The sequence below is a fragment of the Petromyzon marinus genome, unplaced genomic scaffold, assembly GCF_048934315.1.
Source record: "Petromyzon marinus isolate PM22_M1 ecotype Great Lakes invasive population unplaced genomic scaffold, UKy_Petmar_22M1.pri1.0 PM_G_Scaffold_37, whole genome shotgun sequence".
In the NCBI taxonomy this organism is placed as follows: domain Eukaryota; kingdom Metazoa; phylum Chordata; class Hyperoartia; order Petromyzontiformes; family Petromyzontidae; genus Petromyzon; species Petromyzon marinus.
In genome coordinates, this window is record NW_027422950.1 from 1,974,239 (window position 1) to 1,999,478 (window position 25,240).

Sequence of the window (25,240 nt, forward strand, 5' to 3'; positions counted from 1 at the left end):
TATATGGCTTCTGGTTCATGTGTATATTGCTTCTGGTTCATGTATATATGGCTTCTGGTTCATGTATATATGGCTTCTGGTTCATGTATATATGGCTTCTGATTCATGGATATATGGCTTCTGGTTCATGTATATATGGCTTCTGGTTCATGTATATATGGCTTCTGGTTCCTGCATATATGGCTTCTGGTTGATGTATTTATGGCTTCTGGTTCATGTATATATGGCTTCTGGTTCATGTATATATGGCTTCTGATTCATGTATATATGGCTTCTGGGTCATGGATATATGGCTTCCGGTTCATGTGTATATTGCTTCTGGTTCATGTATATATGGCTTCTGGTTCATGTGTATATTGCTTCTGGTTCATGTATATATGGCTTCTGGTTCATGTATATATGGCTTCTGGTTCATGTATATATGGCTTCTGGTTCATGTATATATGGCTTCTGGTTCATGTATATATGGCTTCTGGTTCCTGCATATATGGCTTCTGGTTGATGTATTTATGGCTTCTGGTTCATGTATATATGGCTTCTGGTTCATGTATATATGGCTTCTGATTCATGTATATATGGCTTCTGGTTCATGTATATATGGCTTCTGGTTCATGTCTATATTGCTTCTGGTTCATGTATATATGGCTTCTGGTTCATGTATATATGGCTTCTGATTCATGTATATATGGCTTCTGGGTCATGTATATATGGCTTCTGGATCATGTATATATGGGTTCTGGTTCATGTATATATGGCTTCTGGTTCATGTGTATATTGCTTCTGGTTCATGTATATATGGCTTCTGGTTCATGTATATATGGCTTCTGGTTCATGTATATATGGCTTCTGATTCATGGATATATGGCTTCTGGTTCATGTATATATGGCTTCTGGTTCATGTATATATGGCTTCTGGTTCCTGCATATATGGCTTCTGGTTGATGTATTTATGGCTTCTGGTTCATGTATATATGGCTTCTGGTTCATGTATATATGGCTTCTGATTCATGTATATATGGCTTCTGGGTCATGTATATATGGCTTCTGGATCATGTATATATGGGTTCTGGTTCATGTATGTATGGCTTCTGGTTCATGTATATATAGCTTCTGGTTCATGTGTATATGGCTTCTGGTTCATGTGTATATTGCTTCTGGTTCATGTATATATGGCTTCTGGTTCATGTATATCTGGCTTCTGGTTCATGTATATATGGCTTCTGGTTCATGTATATATGGCTTCTGGTTCATGTATATATGGCTTCTGGTTCATGTATATATGGCTTCTGGTTCATGTATATATGGCTTCTGGTTCATGTATATATGGCTTCTGGGTCATGTATATATGGCTTCGGGATCATGTATATATGGCTTCTGGATCATGTATATATGGCTTCTGGTTCATGTATATATGTCTTCTGGATCATGTATATATGGCTTCTGGTTCATGTATATATGGCTTCTGGATCATGTATATATGGCTTCTGGATCATGTATATATGGCTTCTGGTTCATGTATATATGTCTTCTGGATCATGTATATATGGCTTCTGGTTCATGTATATATGGCTTCTGGATCATGTATATATGGCTTCTGGGTCATGTATATATGGCTTCTGGTTCATGTATATATGGCTTGTGGTTCATGCAGAAACGGCGCATAACGAATGTGGTGCCTTCGAGTACTCTAACACGGTAATGTGTTACTGCCTTGTGTACTGTGTGAAGCACGTGGTTTTTATTCCACGTGCTTTTTAGTAAATGGTTCGCAGAAGTGATTGGTGGTGGCCCGTGGCTGCACGTGCGCGTGGGATCAGGTAGCTGGTGGTACAGTTTTGAGGGGTGTGACCCCCGTTCAAGAGATAACTATACCATCTCCTTCCTTGCCCCAAGCCACGGCTATACAACGAGTAGAGTCAGAGTTACGATCCAGACTTGGTCCTGCCACACACCTTGCAGGGTGAAGTTGCACCACAGGTGAGCCTCGGTGCTGTAATCAATCACAAGTCCACACCGCTGGCTGCATGCCCAGGGGAATCGCCAATCGTCAAGGAACATGCTTTGGGGGGCATTGTGTTACGCGGTTTGTTGGTTTCAGTAACATTTATTTTATGGACGATTTACCATAAAAAAACACATCGTTGTGTAGACTTGCCACTCACTACCAGTCTGAACGGATTACTCTGCTGTGTTGGTCAACTTCGGTGATTTTATCTCGTGCATAACATTTCAAGTGAATGCCTGTAATAAGTACGTTAAGATAAATATTTACTCCTATGCTTATTTCACTGACTTATTTAGCATGCTGATATTTCTTTACAAACAGATATTTTTTTTTTAATCAATCGACCTATTGCTTATTTGGATTAATAGTATTTCATTAAAAAGCATACTTTATTTTTTTGCTGTGAATCACATTTTAAATATATGTATACACAATGTTGGGCATGTTATTGTTAGAATGTTTAATAATTGCACCACACAGTGGAATAATTTGTCAATACATAAAAAAAATATTCGTTACAAGTTTAAACGGAATGCATTTAAGAAAAAACACACAAATGTAGTTTGCTTGGTAATAATTAATGAATATTAATATACTTTTTATTTAAAGCTTTCGTGACTGCAGGGATTCATATTCTTGGTTCTTTCGGTAAAGTCACCACGTAGAAGGGAAACAATAAAATAATAAAAATATAAAAAATAAAATTATTATTCTTGGTTCTTTCGGTAAAGTCACGTAGAAGGGTAACAATAAATTTTAAAAAAAAATTCTCACGACGTTTCGGCTGCAACCACAAGCAATCATCATCAAGCGTGAAAACCCACAGCCGAGAAATTTTATATTTTATTGTTTCCCTTCTACGTGACTTTACCCAAAGAACCGAGAATATGAATAATATATGAAGGACACTCTTAATAATGCAGGGCTAGTAGATGAGTCATCGCCCTGCACGTCAAACACCCCGTCTGTTGTGCTATGCAGACAGCGAGTTAATGGAGGTACATTAAGTAGGTTCGGTGATCTACTATACATACAGATGTTTGAGTATCAACCCTCTGTGTATTGCAATGGTAGTCTCTGTGTAACGTTTTTGTTTCTCATAAGCAAGGAAACTGAGTAAAAAAAGATGGAACAAATGTCCCGAGGCATCGTTTGATAAAAAAAACACTCCCTGAGTGCTTGGGGGAAAAGTGACGATGGGAAGGAATTTGAATGTCGACCAGTGCGAAGGAAGAAGCCGACGTAGTTGTGTTGTGACTTGCAAAATGTTGGTTGAACGTTGCATGGATAAAGACAAAACAGTCTGCTCAACTCAATCTTCCACATTGATGTGGAAACAGAAACAACACCAAAGTTGGTCCTAAGCAGCTCAAGAAAAAACACATTCAAGAGCCTTCAACTTCGGTTTCATTTCGTTATAAAGTTTAGTATTAGGTGTGAGAAGAGGTTTTTCTGGCAACAAAACATGCGAAGTCTATCGTGGAAGGGGGGGAAGGGGGAAATGGAAAGCTTGCACGCACACGCAGTGTACGCTAAGTCGATCCACGTTGTCCAGAGTGCACACATCAGGTAGGGCTTACATGGTCCACTGAATGCCAATTGTCCATGGAGTTCGCTTTAACTCTTATTAACTACACCGGGGTTTGGCTACTGTGAAAAAACATTTTAGAATCTCTCGGCCTGATTGGAATGGACTTAAAATCACTTATAAAATATAATATACAGTATACGAAGTTCCCAGCCTAAAACAATATTGTCATCTAGTTGTCCACGGACCTGAAACGCCGATTACGCATGTGGGCAGGCTCAGCATGCGCATGTTCCGCCCTTGTTTCAATCCAATGATGGATGAGGGTCTCCTCATGGCATTCAGGTCGTGGGGCCTTATTTCACTTGACTTCAACGCTGTTCAGTGAATGTTGGTGAAGGCAGGGCGCATAGACGCAGGAGCATAGTACAGCACAACACTTTTTATGCACAGTTGCTGAAACGCAGCCCCCGCATGTGGGGAATATTAATGTGTAAATGTACATTCTTCCGTCTCCGTGTGGAGAATATTTATGTAGATTTTGAAAAACCTGATGCTCTATCAATGATCTCCGCGGGTAGGTGTACGAATCTCTGCAGTCACGAAAGCTTTAAATCGAAATTTAAAAGCCGCGCTGTTAAAATCTCAATGCCATATGGCGGTCAGGGGTATGGCCTGCAGGGGCCGTACGACGAGAGCGAGCTCTTGACCACCGCTCGAGAGAGCACACCACCGCTATGCCAACGCACCGCGTCTCCCTCGCTCAAATGAGCGCTCGTCTCTGCTGAGGGCCCTGCGCAAGCGGTGATAACGCCGCATTTCCATTGGCTCATCAACAACACGTGACTTCCCACTACAGCGGCACGAGTAACGTGATCGACCCTGCAGGGATGATGGGCTTTGAGTCGACCCCCGGTCAGGGGTTTAACTCATGCCTTCGTCTGCTGTAGGTAGTGGCTTCTGACCAGGTGAAGGTTGTTATCCAGAGCGTTGCCCCTGAATATGCAATTCAAACGCAAGGGTTCCATTTTGCTGGGGCAGGTAGACGGCTCTAAATGTCTCCTGCTGACAAGATATGGCCCAGAGATCATGCGCTGCTGAGCATTCCAGACCCAATGCATGTATAATTCTGCCAAAAGAGCAGATCACTAAGTCATACAGCTGAATGGGCATATTCCGTGTTACGATCAATAATCGTAACAGTGATGTATTCCTCTGGCATGGGTTACTATCAAAATGGTGATAATCAATAAAGACTTACTTTCATTAAAAGAAAGGTCATAGATTAGCTTATAAATAATACCAATCTACTTAAAATATGATAAATTGTGTGACTTGGCCTTTGATATTGACTGCACGGAATACAAGGCAGGTGATTTAAATGTGATATGTATGTTATGTTGTACAGTAATGGGCGAGTTCGTGTGTATGTGAAGATCGTCTTTCAGTGCTAGGAGACTGAAAAAGTGCAGTGGAATATATCACAATTGGACACCTATGGATAAGAGAACACCCAGACGTTAGAGATGTCAAAATGACTGGTCAAAAAAAAAGTGAGTGGGCTTGATTGAGCAAGACGTGAGAATTGACGATGGCTGGTGGTCAAGGCTAGTGACGGATTGGCAGCTAAAGGACAGATTTCGAAGGTCTTCATTCAGCAATGAATTGTTCATGACCGCTGATGATATCAACGGATATTACTGGTTCAGGCGCACGGCTTACAATCAGAAAGATGTCAAATCTTAGTTCCGGATCAACTCAGGTTAAACAGGTACCACTTGTTTTATATTTTTATTATTTTATTGTTTCCCTTCTACGTGGTGGTGACTTTACCGAAATAACCAAGAATATGAATCCCTGCAGTCACGAAGGCTTTAAATCATCGTTTGTCCTCTGAAGAGAATGGCTCCATCATGGGAATATGCAATTAAAGCCGTCGGTTTAGAGCCGCTGACGTCGATGAGTTTCACCGCGTTGTTAAGTTTAACATTAAGACAGCGGCTCTGAACTGAACTGCTAAGCTGCAATTCCAAATGAACAAGAGAACTGCGTGCAACGTGTATTTCTTGCTGCAAAACGAAGGTGGCCTTTACACCGTAGAATCTGGATACAGGCACAGCACTTGGGAGCACGGCCAGTTCTGCTTATATCCAACAGAGTGTGTCTGTATCAGACGTTACCCTTTGCCTCCGCCCACCTGTGTAATATACGGCACGCGTTGCTTATAAGCGAAATGTGCTTACGTTAGAACTGTGCTTATATTAGGCGTGCTCATGCCCAGCGTCTGCTGTTAAATGAGCATGAGGGACATGAGCTGCGTCCCTAAATAATGGACAATATCATTTATCACACGTGATCACCCACTGCTACGCTACCCTTGAAACCATTTCTCTGATGCTAACACTGAACCTCATGATTCGTAATTCCCGCGTGTGTCTGCCTCGATGAGCTTTGGAAATAAATGCTGAATACCAAGAATCCTATACGTGATGTACTATTGTGATGCACTATTCCCCCATGTACTATTCTGTTACGTATCATATCATGTATTGTATGCCCCGCACACCAGGGTACTGTATGTCTGGAATCACATCTTTTACAGACGGAACCAGATCACGTATTTTATGTAATGTGTTGAAACGGACCTGGATCTTGTGTTTATTCAAGATTTTGGAGATCTTTTTTGTGATCCCCGCAATGTAGGGTAAAGTGATGGTTTTGAAAGGCTCCTCAAGAGGGTCCTTCTTCATGGTTTGAGTGATAGCTTTGCAGATTGTAGTCGGAGTAACCATTAGCCTTAAGAGCTTGGTGTACGTGCTTGAGTTCACTGCCTATGTATTCCTGGTCGGATATGCATAATAAATAAACACAAGATCCAGGTCCGTTTCAACACATTACATAAAATCCGTGATCTGGTTCCGTCTGTAAAAGATGTGATTCCGGACATACAATACCCTGGTGTCTACAAACTAAGTTGCCTCTGTGGTAGTAGTTACATTGGAGAAACCAAACGCCATGTCTCGGACCGCATTCGTGAACACAAAGCAGACCTTAAACACGGTAGGACCAACACCTCGGCCGTGGCAGATCATTATAATTCAGTAGGCTCACATGACATTGACTTTTCCAAGACAGAGGTTCTTTGTAAGCCATCTGGCTACCATGAGAGATTCGTTCATGAGGCTATACACATATACAAGCACAGAGACAATTTCAACCGAGAAGATGGATTCTGGCTTAGCAATCATTGGAAAGATTTGATAAACCATTTCAGGTCTTAATTGATTGTTCACGCTTACAGTGGCTTTCAGACAGCATACATTAAATTTTTCGTCTCCCCCCTCCTCTTTTCAGAACATAGATGGACTCATCCTTCTAAATAAACTGCCAAATTGCTGCGCGTGGCGCTAACGTTTTTTTAATAAATAAATAACCGTTTAAAAATAAATACATTTATGCAAACCGACACACCTGATGACGACCGTTTGTGTTATGGTCGAAACGTGAGAATTTTTATTGTTTTATATATTTTATTATTTTGTTTCCCTTCAACGTGACTTTACCGAAAGAACTAAGAATTTGAATTACTGCAGTCACGAAAGCTTTAAATCAAAATTCACTATATAGTATTCATTATATATTGTAGTGTATACCCAGTTGCTGTGAATAGCTCAGATGTGTAGGCCTTGACTTCAACATAGCCATTTCTGTGACCAGTCACAAGCTAATCACTCAGTTATTTCAATGCTAAATTCGTCTAGTTATTTCAATGCTAAATTCTCCTGTTTGATTTGTACTAGATGCCTCTGTGAATGTGTATGCTCTGACTTTAACATAGCTATTTCTGTGACCAGTTACAAGCTAATTACTCAGCTATTTCAATGCTAAATTCTATGCTAATTCCTTTGTCAAGGGGTACCTCTGCGGATGTGTATGCTTTAACTTAGCTATTTCAATGCTAAATTCTATGCTAATTCCTTTGTCAAGGGGTGCTTCTGCGGATGTGTATGCTTTAACTTTAACATAGCCATTTCTGTGACCAGTCGCAAGCTAATCACTCAGCCATTTCAATGCTAGATTCTATGCTAATTCCTTTGTCAAGGCGCTTTGTTTCTTCTCACACAGCTTAAAGGTCGCGATCTGAGCATGGCTTTTTCACTCCAGCGCTGTCCTCCAGACAGTCTCGTCCTTTCACCTGATGAAGGCCGCTTGTGTTGTGGCCGAAACGTCGTGAGAATATTATTGTGTTATTTTATTTTATCAATTTATTATTTTATTCTCATTCTACGTGGTGACTTTACCGAAAGAACCAAAGAAGATGAATCCTTGCAGTCACGAAAGCTTTAAATCGAAATTCCATCAGGTGCTTATTTAATGCCGAGATGACGTCGGGGATGCTCAATGCACGTCCAGATGACGACTTGCAACTGTAAGTAATCAAATATCTCTGTTCTAATGATGGCTGGGGATTGGCTAAAATGTCAGCATTCTATATCGTGTCTTTCCACTCATCAAACCTTTAATACAACTACTTGTGTTTAGTTTGTTGTCCATCCCCTGCACCGACCATTAGCATGGTTGGCTACGTACGGTACCAAAGAAGTTCAACATACATACATACAAACCTGTAAATAATGGGAAATATCAATGTTTGTTACACAGAAAGTCCTGTTTAGCCAGTCACCCAGCTAGTATGCAGTTGAGATTCGTGTTGCACGAGCACAGAACAAGAAGATCCGTACCGGGAAATAGGAATGTGCCAAGAGGTGCAGGCAAAAATAATGCTTCAAGAATTTTTTTTTAACAACAACAATGAAAACATAACAGAATAACAGTGCAGGCTGGAAAAGGCAGAAATGTGTTGTAAACAGCACACGGCCATTGCACGCTATGCAAATAAAAATGACCAATTGACAACAGCTGCATCACTTCTGCTTTCGGAATGTCACATTTGTCTTCGGTGGTGATCGAAGACAAGATAACCATAATGCACTCCTTCAGGAAATGGCGACATTTCTTTCTATTGGTAATCCGTGTTCATCATGATGTGGGTTTTTGTTTTCTGGTTTCCCTCTGCACGACACTATGCAAAAAAATGAGAGGTTTTACCCTTTCCGGCAAGAATACCGGTGTTACGTTGTTCAAACAACAGACACCCCATCACAAGGCATCAACTCTGCATTAACCACACTTGGAAACAAAAATGCTTTGATATTGCCCCAAGTGTCTGTATCGGCTATCCGGGAGATCTTTTCCTTTGGTGTTGCTGCTGCTGCTGCCGTGGTGGGGACGGAACGCAATCGACAGCGAACATCCGCTGGTGGGGAGCGGTGGCGCAGTGGTTAGCGCACCGCGCTACGAACCTGGTGGACACAAGTGGCTCCTTTTCAGTGAGACACATCTCATCATGGAACCTGCCTCCTGGTTCGTTACAGTCACACACACACAGACATCTCATTATAATAATAATACTTTCATCTCACGTAGCAGCACACACAAAGACAAAGGTAATAGTCACATACAGACATCTCATTATAATAATAATACTTTCATCTCACGTAGCAGCACACACAAAGACAAAGGTTATAGTCACACACACACAGACATCTCATTAAAATAATACATCTCACGTAGCAGCACACACAAAGGTTATAGTCACACACACACACAGACATCTCATTATAATAATAACTTTAATCTCACGTAGCAGCACACACAAAGACAAAGGTTCCCGTATAGCTCGCACAGACCCTTGGGGCAAGTGCTACCAAGGTCGTGACGACGCACGAGGGGGATGGGTGAGGTGGCAGCTTCCTCAGCGGCCATTTTTGTCTCTCCCACGAATGCTGCTGCTGATGATGATGTTGTTCACAGATCGCTACCCCAGGTGCTCGTTTAAGTCTGAGCCGACCTAGGGGAGTTTACCGCCGGTCCGCACGATCGCCACCGATGCGCGAGTCCGTCGTGAATTGGGAAGCGGGATTCGGTGGCACCGGGTTCGTATGGGCAGTGCGCTAACCACTGCGCCACCGCTCCCCAGGTACATTGGCCTACGCATCATCATGCGTACACACACACGCACACACATACACACACACGTACACACGCACACACACACGTACACACCCGCACACACACACGTACACACACACACACACGTACAGACACACTGACTGTCGTGCGTGTCAAGTCACGTGCATGCCGGGTGTGTGCTCACTGTCATCAGGAAACGTTTATTAAGAAGTCTATTTACTCTTTAATTCAGCAGGACGTGTTTATTTAAAGTTGCGCATTTTGACGTGACGTCACATTTCTCAAACACCCCCCCCCCACCTCGTCACACATCGTCACAAATGTCTGACCCCTCCCCCACCCCCCCCAGCTGTGTTCCGTCATTTATGGACGGCCCCTTAACACACGTTTCAGCTATCATTTGTATTACTATACTCATCCTATCTACGATATTCATTATACAACCTATCCAGACTAGGATTCAAAGTCTAAATCTTATCCTGGCTATCATTTGTATTGCCGGACTTATCACGTCTATGATAAGCATTAAACAGCCCCGCCGTGACTGAGATGGACAATACGAATATCTTAGCACTATGAGAATCACTGCAGAGCTTACGTTAACTAGAACCGATAACGCTCACAATCATTCATCAATTAAGCGATACGTAAGGTCTAACTTATACACGTTACGACTAAGCAAAATGGGCCTCAATTCTGGCAGCCCAAACAATAGAACAATTTCAAACGCCGCAAAATCGTCAACAACTATTTAATACTTATTTAAAACAATTAACAAACAAGCGTACGCACAGACACACACAGACACACACACAGACACACACACAGACACAGTGACACACACACACAGACACACACACAGACACACACACAGACACACAGACAGACACACACACACAGACAGACACATACACACAGACAGACACACACACAGACACACAGACACACACACAGACACACAGACACACACACAGACACACACAGACACACACACAGACACACACACACAGACACACACAGACACACACACAGACACACACACAGTGACACACACAGACACACAGACACACACGCCGATCAAACCCCCTAACATCGATGCGCTAGCCGTGCGGATCGCACGCCCAGAGAGAGACGAGACATCGCCCTGGAGAGAGACGCCGCCACCACCCATCATCGCCCTCCTCCGTGTTCGCGTGAATCACCTTCGCCACCTTCGCCACCATCATCGTCCACACCGCCGCCGCGTCTGACTAAAGAGTTTCGTGGGGGGCTACGGCAACTGGAGGGGGGGGGAGGAGGGCGGGGGACAGCCCCCCAGGACCTGGGAAGCTCTCCCTCACGCCAAAAACAAAACCTTCACTCGCGACGTCGTCGCCATCGCCGCCAACGACCGGGACGTGACTAGAGCGGCACGCGGACGAGGGGGACCCACTACCAGGGTCCCTCTACCGGGGTCCCCCTACCAGGGTCTCTCTACCAGGGTCCCACTACCAGGGTCCCTCTACCAGGGTCCCTCTACCGGGGTCCCTCTACCAGGGTCCCTCTACTGGGGTCCCTCTACCAGGGTCCCACTACCGGGGTCCCTCTACCGGGGTCCCTCTACCAGGGTCCCTCTACCGGGGTCCCTCTACCGGGGTCTCTCTACCGGGGTCCCTCTACCAGGGTCCCACTACCGGGGTCCCTCTACCGGGGTCCCTCTACCGGGGTCCCTCTACCAGGGTCCCTCTACCGGGGTCCCTCTACCAGGGTCCCCGCTAGTCTGAGGCGCTAGTCTGAGGCGCTAGTCTGAGGCGCCAGTCTGAGGCGCTAGTCTCAGGCGCTAGTATGAGGCGCCAGTCTGAGGCGCTAGTCTGAGGCGCTAGTCTGAGGTGCTAGTCTGAGGCACCAGTCTGAGGCGCTAGTCTGAGGCACTAGTCTGAGGCACTAGTCTGAGGCGCTAGTCTGAGGCGCTAGTCTGAGGCGCCAGTCTGAGGTGCTAGTCTGAGGCGCCAGTCTGAGGCGCTAGTCTGAGGCGCTAGTCTGAGGTGCTAGTCTGAGGCGCTAGTCTGAGGTACTAGTCTGAGGCGCTAGTCTGAGGTGCTAGTCTGAGGCGGTGCCCTCGTGAGGGCCGCTCCTGCGGCTGCGCTTGCTGGGAATCTCCTCCTGGCTGCAGCCCTGGAAAGGGAGGGGGTGGGGAGTTACCCACACACAGAGACCCATAGACTCACCACACATAGAGACCCATAGACTCACCACACACAGAGACCCATAGACTCACCACACACAGAGACCCATAGACTCACCACACACAGAGACCCATAGACTCACCACACACAGAGACCCATAGACTCACCACACAGAGACCCATAGACTCACCACACACAGAGACCCATAGACTCACCACACATAGAGACCCATATACTCACCACACACAGATACCCATAGACTCACCACACACAGAGACCCATAGACTCACCACACACAGAGACCCATAGACTCACCACACACAGAGACCCACAGACTCACCACACACAGAGACTCATAGACTCACCACACACAGAGACCCATAGACTCACCACACACAGAGACCCATAGACTCACCACACACAGAGACTCATAGACTCACCACACACAGAGACCCATAGACTCACCACACACAGAGACCCATAGATTCACCACACACAGAGACTCATAGACTCACCACACACAGAGACCCATAGACTCACCACACACAGAGACCCATAGACTCACCACACACAGAGACTCATAGACTCACCACACACAGAGACCCATAGACTCACCACACACAGAGTCACAGCATTACCGTCCGACACCAATGAGGTAGGGGATCGTTTCGCTGGACAGACAAACACACGCACACTTACACACAAACACACATACACACAAACACACGTACACACACACGTACACATCCACACACACACACACACGTACACACAAACACACACACATACACACAAACACACATACACACACAAACACATATATACACACACACACGTACACACACAAACACGCACACATACACACAAACACACATAAACACATATACACACACACGTACACACACAAACACGCACACATACACACAAACACACACACACGTACACACACAAACACACGTACACGCACACACACACGCACACGCACGCACACGTACACACGTACACACACACAAACACGCACACATACACACAAACACACACACACGCACACAAATACACATACACACAAACACACGTACACACGCACACACATACACACGTACACACACACACACCACGCATCGTGACGGTGCCCTCACCAGGTCAGCCAGCAGTGGAGTGAACTTCCCACTGCTGCTGTTGCCGCTGCTGCTGCTGTTGTTGTTGCTGCTGCTGTTGTTGCTGGGTAGCTCCTCGGTGCCCGGCCCTCGTAGAACCTCGGTTCCACTCCTGGCCAGGGCTGACGCACGGACAGCGCCACCACCACCACCACCAGCGACCATTCCTCCTCCGCCGGCAACGAGCTCGGCGCCAGCGGCGCCGTCGGCACCGAGCCGGGGCGCCGGCGACGCCGCCGACGGGCACAGCCGCGCCACCACGGCGCTCACGTTGTCGGCCTTGGTGCCGAGCCGGTGCCAGCGGGACAGCGCCTCCGCCACCAGCGCCTGCGCCAGCGTCAGGTCTACACCGCTGCTGCTGCTGCTGTTGCTGCTGCTGCTGCTGGCACCACCGGCACAACAACCAGCACCACCAGCAGCACAACCACCGGCACAACCACCGGCAGCACCACCAGCACAACCACCGGAACCACCAGCAGCACAACCAGCGGCAGCACCACCAGCACAACCACCGGCACCACCACCAGCACAACCACCGGCACCACCAGCAGCGCAACCACCGGCACCACCGCCGCTGGCCTGCAGGATGAGACGTGTAAGTGCATGTAGACGTGTGTGTGTGTATGTATATAGTGTGTGTGCGTAGACGTGTGTGTGCGTAGACATGTGTGTGTAGACGTGTGTGTGTATATGTAGACGTGTGTGTGTGTAGACATAGTGTGTGTGTGTGCATGTAGACGTGTGTGTGTGTATGTAGACGTGTGTGTGTGTGTATGTAGATGTGTGTGTGTGTGTGTATATTGTGTGTGTGTATGTAGACGTGTGTGTATGTAGACGTGTGTGTATATGTGTGTGTGTGTATGTAGACGTGTGTGTGTGTATGTAGACGTGTATGTAGACGTGTGTGTGTGTGTGTAGACGTGTTTGTGTGTATGTAGACGTGTGTGTGTGTATGTAGACGTGTGTGTGTAGACGTGTGTGTGTGTGTATGTAGACGTGTGTGTGTGTATGTAGACGTGTGTGTGTATATGTGTGTGTGTGTATGTAGACGTGTGTGTGTATGCAGACGTGTGTGTGTGTGTATGTAGACGTGTGTGTGCATGTAGACGTGTGTGTGTGTAGACGTGTGTGTGTATATAGTGTGTGTATGTATAGTGTGTGTGTGTGCATGTAGACGTGTGTGTGTGTAGACGTGTGTGTGTGTGTATGTAGACGTGTGTGTGTGTATGTAGACGTGTGTGTGTGTAGACGTGTGTGTGTGTAGACGTGTGTGTGTATATAGACGTGTGTGTGTGTGTGTATGTAGACGTGTGTGTGTATGTAGACGTGTGTGTGTATGTAGACGTGTGTATATGTGTGTGTGTATGTAGACGTGTGTGTGTATGTAGACGTGTGTGTGTGTGTGTATATATAGTGTGTGTGTATGTAGACGTGTGTGTGTATGTAGACGTGTGTGTGTGTATGTAGACGTGTGTGTGTGTGTATGTAGACGTGTGTGTGTGTGTATGTAGACGTGTGTGTGTGTATGTAGACGTGTGTGTGTGTGTATATATAGTGTGTGTGTGTATGTAGACGTGTGTGTGTATGTAGACGTGTGTGTGTGTATGTAGACGTGTGTGTGTGTGTATGTAGACGTGTGTGTGTGTGTATGTAGACGTGTGTGTGTGTATGTAGACGTGTGTGTGTGTATGTAGACGTGTGTATGTTGACGTGTGTGTGTATGTAGACGTGTGTGTGTATGTAGACGTGTGTGTGTATATGTGTGTGTGTGTCTGGACCACTGGACGGGTTCCGTAGGATTGGAAGTATGCCCTGGTGGTCCCCCTTTTTAAGAAGGGGGACCGCACAGACTGTAACAACTACAGGGGCATCTCACTCCTCAGTGTGCCGGGAAAGGTCCTGGCAAGGATTATTCAACATCGCCTTGCCAGGCACGCTGAGGAGAGGCTTGCGGAACCCCAATGCGGTTTCAGGAAAGGGCGGTCCTGCACAGATGCCATATTTTCTGTCCGTCTGCTACAGCAGAGGTGTAGGGAATTCCAACAAGACCTACATCTCTGCTTTATTGACCTGGTCAAGGCCTATGATACCATCAGTAGGCCTGGGCTCTGGGTCGTTCTTCGTGCTTTTGGAGTACCTGACCCTCTGCTCACGATCATTAAGGACCTTCATGATAGTGAGCGGGCCCGGGTAAAACTACGTGGCCGGGAGTCAGAGCCATTCCCTGCACACCTTGGGGTGCGACAGGGATGTCCTCTGGCTCCCACATTATTTAACATATATTTTGACCACGTAGTTCATGAAGCCTTCAATAGCTGTACCGGGGGAATCTCCATATGGTACAGATATAATGGGAGGCTAATCGATGCCCGGGTGCGGTCAAGGGATGGCTCCCTATTGCTCAACCACGTTATGTATGCTGATGATTTGGTAATAGCTGCTCAGTCAGAGGAGGAGTTGGAGACGCTGCTGCTGAGACTGGAGCGTGCCACTAAGAGGTGGGGCCTTACCATCAGCCCCACCAAAACTAAGCACCTGCCTGGGTATTTTGTACCATCGGACACTCCACCCCCACAACTCCCAATCGGTGATGGGGCAGTTGTGGAGAGAGTGGAGAGTTTCCCATACCTGGGCAGTGTGCTTATGACTGGCTCCAGTTTAACAGCAGAGGTCTCACTCCGAATCAGTCGAGCGGCAATATCTTTTCATCGGTTGCGTAACGCTGTGTGGAAGCTACCTGGTCTCTCGCTCCGCACTAAGCTTCAGGTCTTCTCGGCCACGGTCATTCCCTCCCTTCTCTCGCCGGTTGGAAACATTTAGGCTGGCCTGCCTACGATCCATCCTGGGTTTAACCAGACTGGATTGTGTGAGGTGCTCACAAATCCTTGAAAGATCTGGGCAGGGTCCCATCGGTGAGCTCCTCCGGCAGGCAAGGCTGCGATGGCTGGGTCATGTAGCCCGCATGCCCAGCCACCGCATGCCGAAACAGCTTTTGTTTGGCCGGATTGAGCGGGCTAAGCGGGCGCGGCACGGGCTAGAGAAGAGATGGAGTGATGTGGTACAGGAGGACGTGGAGCTGAGTGGACTTGCCGATGACTGGTACCAGCGGTGTCAAGATCGGCCTCTGTGGAGGAGGCTCGTGAAGGATGCTACTGGGCAGTTGGAGGCAGTCGCCCTCCAACAACAACGGAGGGCGGAGGAGCGACGCTCAGAACAACGAGCGGAGCGCCGGGTGGCTAAAGCACAGCAGGTTGGCACAGTAGGGGGCACAGGTGGTGCATCAGCCAGTCATCTCAGTCAGTCGACCTGTGGCACCTGGGTCTGCCCCGTGACCTCCTGCCAGCGGGCGTTCGACACTTCACGTGGCCTCAGGGTGCACATAGCCTGGCACAAGCGTCATGGTGATGTCACAGCCACTTAGTGGCGAATGGCGGTTGTTGTTGTGTGTATGTAGACGTGTGTGTGTGTGTAGACGTGTGTGTATGTAGACGTGTGTGTGTATGTAGACGTGTGTGTGTATGTAGACGTGTGTGCGTGTATGTAGACGTGTGTGAGTGTATGTAGACGTGTGTGTGTGTATAGTGTGTGTGTAAACGTGTGTGTGTGTATGTAGACGTGTGTGTGTGTATGTAGACGTGTGTGTGTGTGTATGTAGACGTGTGTGTGTGTATGTAGACGTGTGTGTGTGTATGTAGACGTGTGTGTGTGTGTGTGTATGTAGACGTGTGTGTGTGTATGTATGTAGACGTGTGTGTGTGTGTATGTAGACGTTTGTGTGTATGTAGACGTGTGTGTGTGTGTGTGTATGTAGACGTGCCCGTGCTCGCTGCTGCTGCTGCTGTGCGTCCGCACGATGACAGAGCGCCACGGCCTCTGTGGGCGTGAGGACATCCCAGACTCCATCGGTGGCCAGCACCAGGTAGCGGTGGTGCCCTGGGTCCAGCCTGTAGGCGCTGACGTCTGGCTCGGGGGAGACCACAAACTGGGCGCTCGCAAAGTCGTAGCTCCAGAGGTCCCCTGTGGGATATCGCCAACACACACACACACACGTACACACGTACACACACACACGTACCACACACACACACGTACACACACACACGTACACACACACACACCCACACGTACACACACACGTACACACGTACACACGCACACACGTACACACTCACACACGTACACACTCACACACACGTACACACACACGTACACACACACACACGTACACACACACACACGTACACACACACACACGTACACACTCACACACGTACACACTCACACACGTACACACACACACACGTACACACACGTACACACACACGTACACACACACACGTACACACACACACGTACACACACACGTACACACACACACGTACACACACACACGTACACACACACACGTACACACGTACACACACACGTACACACGTACGCACACACGTACACACACACGTACACACACACATGTACACACACACACGTACACACACACTTACACACGTACACACACACACACACGTACACACACGTACACACACGTACACACACACACACGTACACACACGGACACGTACACACACGGACACACGTACACACACACGTACACACGCACACACGTACACACACATGTACACACACACGTACACACACGTACACACACACGTACACACACGTACACACACACGTACACACACACACACGTACACACACACACGTACACACGCGTACACACACTCGTAAACACACACGTAAACACACCTACGCGTACACACACATATACATGAACACACGTTTCACAACAACCGCCATTCGCCACTAGGTGGCGATGACATAACCAGGGCGCCTGTGCCAGGCTACGTGCACTTTTAACGCCAGATGAAGTGTCGAATGCCCGCTGGCAGGAGGTCGCCAGGAGGTGCCACGGGTGTGTATAGGTGTGTGTGTAGGTGTGTGTGTAGGTGTGTGTAGGTGTGTGTGTAGGTGTGTGTGTAGGTGTGTGTGTGTAGGGGTGTGTGTGTAGGTGTGTGTGTAGGTGTGTGTGTAGGTGTGTGTAGGTGTGTGTATAGGTGTGTGTGTAGGTGTGTGTAGGTGTGTGTGTAGGTGTGTGTGCCGGACGGGCAACTCTGTCGTGGACAGTGCTGTGGGGGGAGGTCCAATTTTGATTGGCTCCTCCCCTCATGGCATATGTGTCCAACACAGGGGCGAAACGGGGGCTCTGGATGGATGTGAGGGGCTGGTAACCCCTCCACCTTCAATTAATTACCACTAAACCACGAATTAAGAATATATAACTAATAAGCTTGTGCCGGAGGCCCCGGGAGGCCAGGCGTCTATGACGTCTCCTGGCCAAACCCCAATTGGCGGAGCCAGGAGATTGAATATCTACCCTCGGGGCTCCTCCAGAAACAACGAAAAACCACTATGGGTGGCCACGTGGAATGTTCGAACACTCACTGCGGAGGAGAGGCTGCCACTCCTCTGTCGGGAGCTGGACCGGTACCGCCTGGATCTATGTGGCATTCAGGAGGTCTGGTGGACCGGCTCTGGCTCCTGCCACTATGAGGGGTGGACAGTCCTCTACTCGGGGCAGCAGACTGCCAAACAACAGGGTGTGGCTCTTCTTTTGAACAAAAGAATAAAGGGGCGTGGGAACATGGCGGTGAGGTGTGGGAAGCTGTAAGTCCCAGGCTACTTTGGGCTCGCCTTCCCATCAACTGGAGGCGAGGAATGGTGGTCGTGGTTACTTATGCCCCCACCGAAGATGAACATCCGTGGAGGGATGCAGGCAAAGCCGATGAGTCAGATGCCTTCTATGACCTCCTGTCACAGGTGCTGGCTAAAGTGGCCCCTCGGGATAGAGTCATCATGTTGGGTGACTTAAATGCCCGAGTTGGTCATGATACTGGCACCTGGTCTGGAGTGATTGGAGGGCATGGGCCAGATCAGCTCAATAACAATGGTAGAAGGCTGCTAGATTTTTGTGCAACCCATGGGCTAGTAATTACCAACACGCTGTTCCGGCATCGGCGCATCCACACAACATCATGGATGCATGCCGGGTCCAAGCAAGAACATCTGCTGGACTACATAGTGACGGACCAGCGGATGCTAGCCCATGTCCTTGACACCAGGACCTACCGTGGAGCTGATCTGCCTTCTGACCATCCGACTAGTCATCTGTAAGATGTGCCTGCTATTCTTCAACTCCGGTGGTGGGTGTACACCCAGGACCCCATTCCAACCTAAAGTGGCCTGGTCTCAGTTATCTGATGAAAGTTGCAAGCGAGAATTTCATCATCGCTTGCGGCTGGGATTGGCATCGTCCCCGACTCCTCCTGATGTCGAGGGTAAATGGGCGAGGTTTAGGACTGTGACTCATGCAGCTGCAATGGCTGCTTTGGGTACGCGGTCCAGACCTCCCCAGAGACCCTGGCTGACAGAGGAGGTGTTCAGGATGGTTGAGAAAAAACGACAGGCCCACTGTCATCGGTTACAGAATCCCACGTCAGAGAATGAGGAGGCTTACCACAGCCTTCGCTCGGAGGTTCGGAGAGCCATGAGGTGCTGCAAGGATGGGTGGTGGTCGTGGGTTGCTGAGGAGATGGAGTCTGCCTCAGTGGCCCGTGATCACAAATCTCTATTTAACTCCATCAAAAAAGTAATCTGCAGCGCAACACCTATTACCATCATTAGGGGAAAAAACGGTGACCCAATCTTCGACCCCCAGGAACAGGTTTGCAGATTTGCTGAGCATTTCTGTGAGGTCCTGGGGGAGGGAAAATCCCTCAGCCGGGAAAATATCGTGGCACAAAGTGAGGATGACCCTGCTGAGGCTGCGGTGCCTCAAATATTGGAAGAAGTCACCCCCTGTGAGTGGCTGGCTGAGGTGCCATCTGTTGAGGAAGTACTGAAGGCGATCCGGAGTCTGAGACCAGGAAAGGCAGCGGGCAGAGATGATCTCCCAAGCGAAATGCTGAGGGAGGGCGGCGTTTGTGCACAGACTGCCCTATATGACATCATAACAACAGTCTGGACCACTGGACGGGTTCCGCAGGACTGTAACAACTACAGGGGCATCTCACTCCTCAGTGTGCCGGGAAAGGTCCTGGCAAGGATTATTCAACATCGCCTTGCCAGGCACGCTGAGGAGAGGCTTGCGGAGCCCCAATGCGGTTTCAGGAAAGGGCGGTCCTGCAAAGATGCCATATTTTCTGTCCGTCTGCTACAGCAGAGTTGTAGGGAATTCCAAAAAGACCTACATATCTGCTTTCTTGACCTGGTCAAGGCCTATGATACCATCAGTAGACCTGGGCTCTGGGTTGTTCTTCGTGCTTTTGGAGTACCTGACCCTCTGCTCACGATCATTAAGGACCTTCATGATGGTGAGCGGGCCCGGGTAAAACTACGTGGCCGGGAGTCAGAGCCATTCCCTGTACACCTTGGGGTGCGACAGGGATGTCCTCTGGCTCCCACATTATTTAACATCTATTTTGACCATGTAGTTCGTGAAGCCTTCAATAGCTGTACCGGGGGACTCTCCATATGGTACATATATAATGGTAGGCTGATCGATGCCCGGGTGCGGTCAAGGGATGGCTCCCTATTGCTCAACCACGTCATGTATGCTGATGATTTGGTAATAGCTGCTCATTCAGAGGAGGAGTTGGAGACGCTGCTGCTGAGACTGGAGCGTGCCACTAAGAGGTGGGGCTTTACCATCAGCCCCACCAAAACTAAGCACCTGCCTGGGTATTTTGTACCATCGGACACTCCACCCCCACAACTCCCAATCGGTGATGGGGCAGTTGTGGAGAGAGTGGAGAGTTTCCCATACCTGGGCAGTGTGCTTATGACCGGCTCCAGTTTAACAGCAGAGGTCTCACTCCGAATCAGTCGAGCGGCAATATCTTTTGATCAGTTGCGTAACGCTGTGTGGAAGCTACCTAGTCTGTCGCTCCGCACTAAGCGTCAAGTCTTCTCGGCCACGGTCATTCCCTCCCATCTCTACGCTTGCGAAACGTGGACCCCCCTAATGGAACATCTTCGCCGGTGTGAAACATTTAGGCTGGCCTGCCTACGATCCATCCTGGGTTTAACCAGGCTGGATTGTGTGAGGAGCTCACAAATCCTTGAAAGATCTGGGCAAGGCACCATCGGTGAGCTCTTCCGGCGGGCAAGGCTGTGATGGCTGGGTCATGTAGCCCGCATGCCTAGCCACCGCATGCCGAAACAGCTTTTGTTCGGCCGGATTGAGGGGGCTAAACGAGCGCGGCACGGGCTAGAGAAGAGATAGAGTGATGTAGTACATGAGGACGTGGAGCTGAGTGGACTTGCCGATTACTGGTACCAGCGGTGTCAAGATCGGCCTCTGTGGAGGAGGCTCGTGAAGGATGCTACTGGGCAGTTGGAGGTAGTCGCCCTCCAACAACAACGGAGGGCGGAGGAGCGACGCTCAGAACAACGAGCGGAGCGCCGGGTGGCTAAAGCACAGCAGGTTGGCACAGTAGGGGGCACAGGTGGTGCATCAGCCAGTCATCTCAGTCAGTCGACCCGTGGCACCTGGGTCTGCCCCGTGACCTCCTGCCAGCGGGCGTTCGACACTTCACGTGGCCTCAGGGTGCACATAGCCTGGCACAAGCGTCGTGGTGACGTCACCGCCACTTAGTGGCGAATGGCGGTTGTTGTTGTTGTTGTGTAAGTGTGTGTGTAGCTGTGTGTGTGTGTAGGTGTGTGTGTGTGTGTAGGTGTGTGTGTGTAGGTGTGTGCGTAGGTGTGTGTGTGTGTGGGTGTGTGTAGGTGTGTGTGTGTGTAGGTGTGTGTGTGTGTAGGTGTGTGTGTGTGTAGGTGTGTGTAGGTGTGTGTAGGTGTGTGTGTAGGTGTGTATAGGTGTGTATAGGTGTGTGTGTAGGTGTGTGTGTAGGTGTGTGTGTGTGTACCGAGGGAGCGTGACACGGTCAGGAAGGGGATGTCCTCCGTCGCTGAGCTTTGCTGCCCAGGGCCGCAGTGAGCCACAAGGGGCCTCCTCCAGGCCACACGGCAAGGCCCCCCTGGCTTCCTCATCACCCTGGTGGGCAGACACACAAAGACAAAGATCCCCCGTGTAGCCTTAACAGACTGTACGGGCAAGTGCTGTTAGCGAGCACACACAAAGACAAAGATCCCCCGTGTAGCCTGTAACAGACTGTAGGGGCAAGTGCTGTTAGCGAGCACACACAAAGACAAAGATCCTCTGTGTAGCCTGTAACAGACTGTAGGGGCAAGTGCTGTTAGCGAGCACACACAAAGACAAAGATCCCCCGTGTAGCCTGTAACAGACTGTAGGGGCAAGTGCTGTTAGCGAGCAGCACCTACGAATGCCAGAAAGGTACACGAGGGGGTGGGTGCCCAGCACCACGCCCGGCCGCCTTTGTATCCCTAGAGGCGATGTTTACACACCGCACCAGGTATTCATTTGAGGCTTAGTCGACCTAGGGGAGGCCCTGGACCGGTTCAGATAATCGTGATTGGTGTTGGCTGTGAGCGGGAATCGAACCCGGGTCATCAGGTTCGTAGCACAGCGCGCAAACCACTACACTACTCCTCCCCATACACCCATACACACATACACACACACACATATATACACACACACAACAACAACCGCCATTCGCCACTAAGTGGCGGTGACGTCACCACGACGCTTGTGCCAGGCTATGTGCACCCTGAGGCCACGTGAAGTCTCGAACGCCCGCGGGCAGGAGGTCACGGGGCAGACCCAGGTGCCACGGGTCGACTGATTGAGACGACTGGCTGATGCACCACCTGTGCCCCCTACTGTGGCAACCTGCTGTGCTTTAGCCACCCGGCGTTCCGCTCATTGTTGTGAGCGTCGCTCCTCCGCCCTCCGTTGTTGTTGGAGGGCGACTGCCTCCAACTGCCCAGAAGCGTCCTTCACAAGCCTCCTCCACAGAGGCCGATCTTGACACCGCTGGCACCAGTCATCGGCAAGTCCACTCAGCTCCACGTCCTCCTGTACCACATCACTCCATCTCTTCTCTAGCCCGTGCCGCGCTCGTTTAGCCCCCTCAATCCGGCCGAACAAAAGCTGTTTCGGCATGCGGTGGCTGGGCATGCGGGCTACATGACCCAGCCATCGCAGCCTTGCCTGCCGGAGGAGCTCACCGATGGTGCCTTGCCCAGATCTTTCAAGGATTTGTGAGCTCCTCACACAATCCAGCCTGGTTAAACCCAGGATGGATCGTAGGCAGGCCAGCCTAAATGTTTCACACCGGCGAAGATGTTCCATTAGGGGGGTCCACGTTTCGCAAGCGTAGAGAAGGGAGGGAATGACCGTGGCCGAGAAGACCTGAAGCTTACTGTGGAGCGACAGACCAGGTAGCTTCCACACAGCGTTACACAACCGATGAAAAGATATTGTCGCTGGACTGATTCGGAGTGAGACCTCTGCTGTTAAACTGGAGCCGGTCATAAGCACACTGCCCAGGTATGGGAAACTCTCCACTCTCTCCACAACTGCCCCATCACCGATTGCGAGTTGTGGGGGTGGAGTGTCCGATGGTACAAAATACCCAGGCAGGTGCTTAGTTTTGGTGGGGCTGATGGTAAGGCCCCACCTCTTAGTGGCACGCTCCAGTCTCAGCAGCAGCGTCTCCAATTCCTCCTCTGAATGAGCAGCTATTACCAAATCATCAGCATACATCACGTGGTTGAGCAATAGGGAGCCATCCTTTGACCGCACCCGGGCATCGATCAGCCTCCCATTATATCTGTACCATATGAAGATTCCCCCGGTACAGCTACTGAAGGCTTCACGAACTACGCGGTCAAAATAGATGTTAAATAATGTGGGAGCCAGAGGACATCCCTGTCGCACCCCAAGGTGTACAGGGAATGGCTCTGACTCCCGGCCACGTAGTTTTACCCGGGCCCGCTCACCATCATGAAGGTCCTTAATGATCGTGAGCAGAGGGTCAGGTACTCCAAAAGCACGAAGAACGACCCAGAGCCCAGGCCTACTGATGGTATCATAGGCACACACACACATACACACGAATGTCTTACCGCCCGCCCAGCCTCTCGATGCGTTCCCTCTCCACTGGATCCTCCGGCTTGTGGTCGCGCGTCAACGCCACGGCAAGTAGCGGCACCACCTCGTCCACCACCTCGTCCACCACCTCCTCCTCCACCTCGTTCACCTCCTCATCCACCACCTCGTCCACCTCCTCCACCACCTCGTCCACCTCCACCACCTTGTCCACCTCCTTGTCCACCACCACCTCCTTGTCCACCTCCTCCTCTTCCATCTCGTCCACCACCTCGTCCACCTCCTCCTCCACCTCGTCCACCACCTCCTCCTTGTCCACCTCCTGCCGGGGCGGTGGTGGTGGTGGTTGTGACAGTGGTGGCCGTGGTGGTGGCGGTGGTTGTGACAGTGGTGGTGGTGGTTGTGACAGTGGTGGTGGTGGTGGTTGTGACAGTGGTGGTGGTGGTTGTGACAGTGGTGGCCGTGGCGGTGGTTGTAGTGGTGGTGGTTGTGACAGTGGTGGCCGTGGTGGTGGCGGTGGTTGTGACAGTGGTGGTGGTGGTTGTGACAGTGGTGGTGGTGGTGGTTGTGACAGTGGTGGTGGTGGTTGTGACAGTGGTGGCGGTGGTGATGGTGGTTGTGACAGTGGTGGTGGTTGTGACAGTGGTGGTGGTGGTTGTGACAGAGGTGGTGGCCGTGGTGGTGGTTGTGACAGTGGTGGTGGCCGTGGTGGTGGTGGTTGTGACAGTGGTGGCCGTGGTGGTGGTGGTTGTGACAGTGGTGGTGGCCGTGGTGGTGGTGGTGGTGGTGGTTGTGACAGTGGTGGTGGTTGTGACAGTGGTGGTTGTGACAGTGGTGGTGGTTGTGACAGTGGTGGTTGTGACAGTGGTGGTTGTGACAGTGGTGGTTGTGACAGTGGTGGTTGTGACAGTGGTGGTTGTGACAGTGGTGGTTGTGACAGTGGTGGTTGTGACAGTGGTGGTGGTGGTTGTGACAGTGGTGGTGGTTGTGACAGGGGTGGTGGTGGTTGTGACAGTGGTGGTGGTGGTTGTGACAGTGGTGGTGGTTGTGACAGTGGTGGCCGTGGTGGTGGTGGTGGTTGTGACAGTGGTGGTGGTTGTGACAGTGGTGGTGGTGGTTGTGACAGTGGTGGTGGTGGTTGTGGTGGTTGTGACAGTGGTGGTTGTGGTTGTAGTTGTGGTGGTTGTGACAGTGGCGGTGGTTGCGGTGTTGCCATGGCTTGGCCGATGGCCGCTATGAAGTCCGCCACAACTTGGCCATGTGTAGGTGGGGTTCCGTCCCAGGCTAGGTGGGCCTTCACAG

General features: G+C 49.7%; 1 protein-coding gene across 1 annotated transcript; it reads right to left on the reverse strand.

Moving 5' to 3' along the window:
- Positions 1-11,449: 11,449 nt before the first annotated feature.
- LOC142915940 (uncharacterized) lies at positions 11,450-24,755 on the reverse strand. The gene is made up of 5 exons (XM_076061565.1): positions 23,956-24,755; positions 21,831-21,958; positions 16,805-16,905; positions 12,871-13,467; positions 11,450-11,720 (listed from the first exon to the last, which is right to left on the reverse strand). Exons 1-5 carry the CDS (start codon positions 24,195-24,197, stop codon positions 11,646-11,648), a joined length of 1,143 nt encoding a protein of 380 aa, XP_075917680.1. The 5' UTR covers positions 24,198-24,755; the 3' UTR covers positions 11,450-11,645.
- Positions 24,756-25,240: the final 485 nt, after the last annotated feature.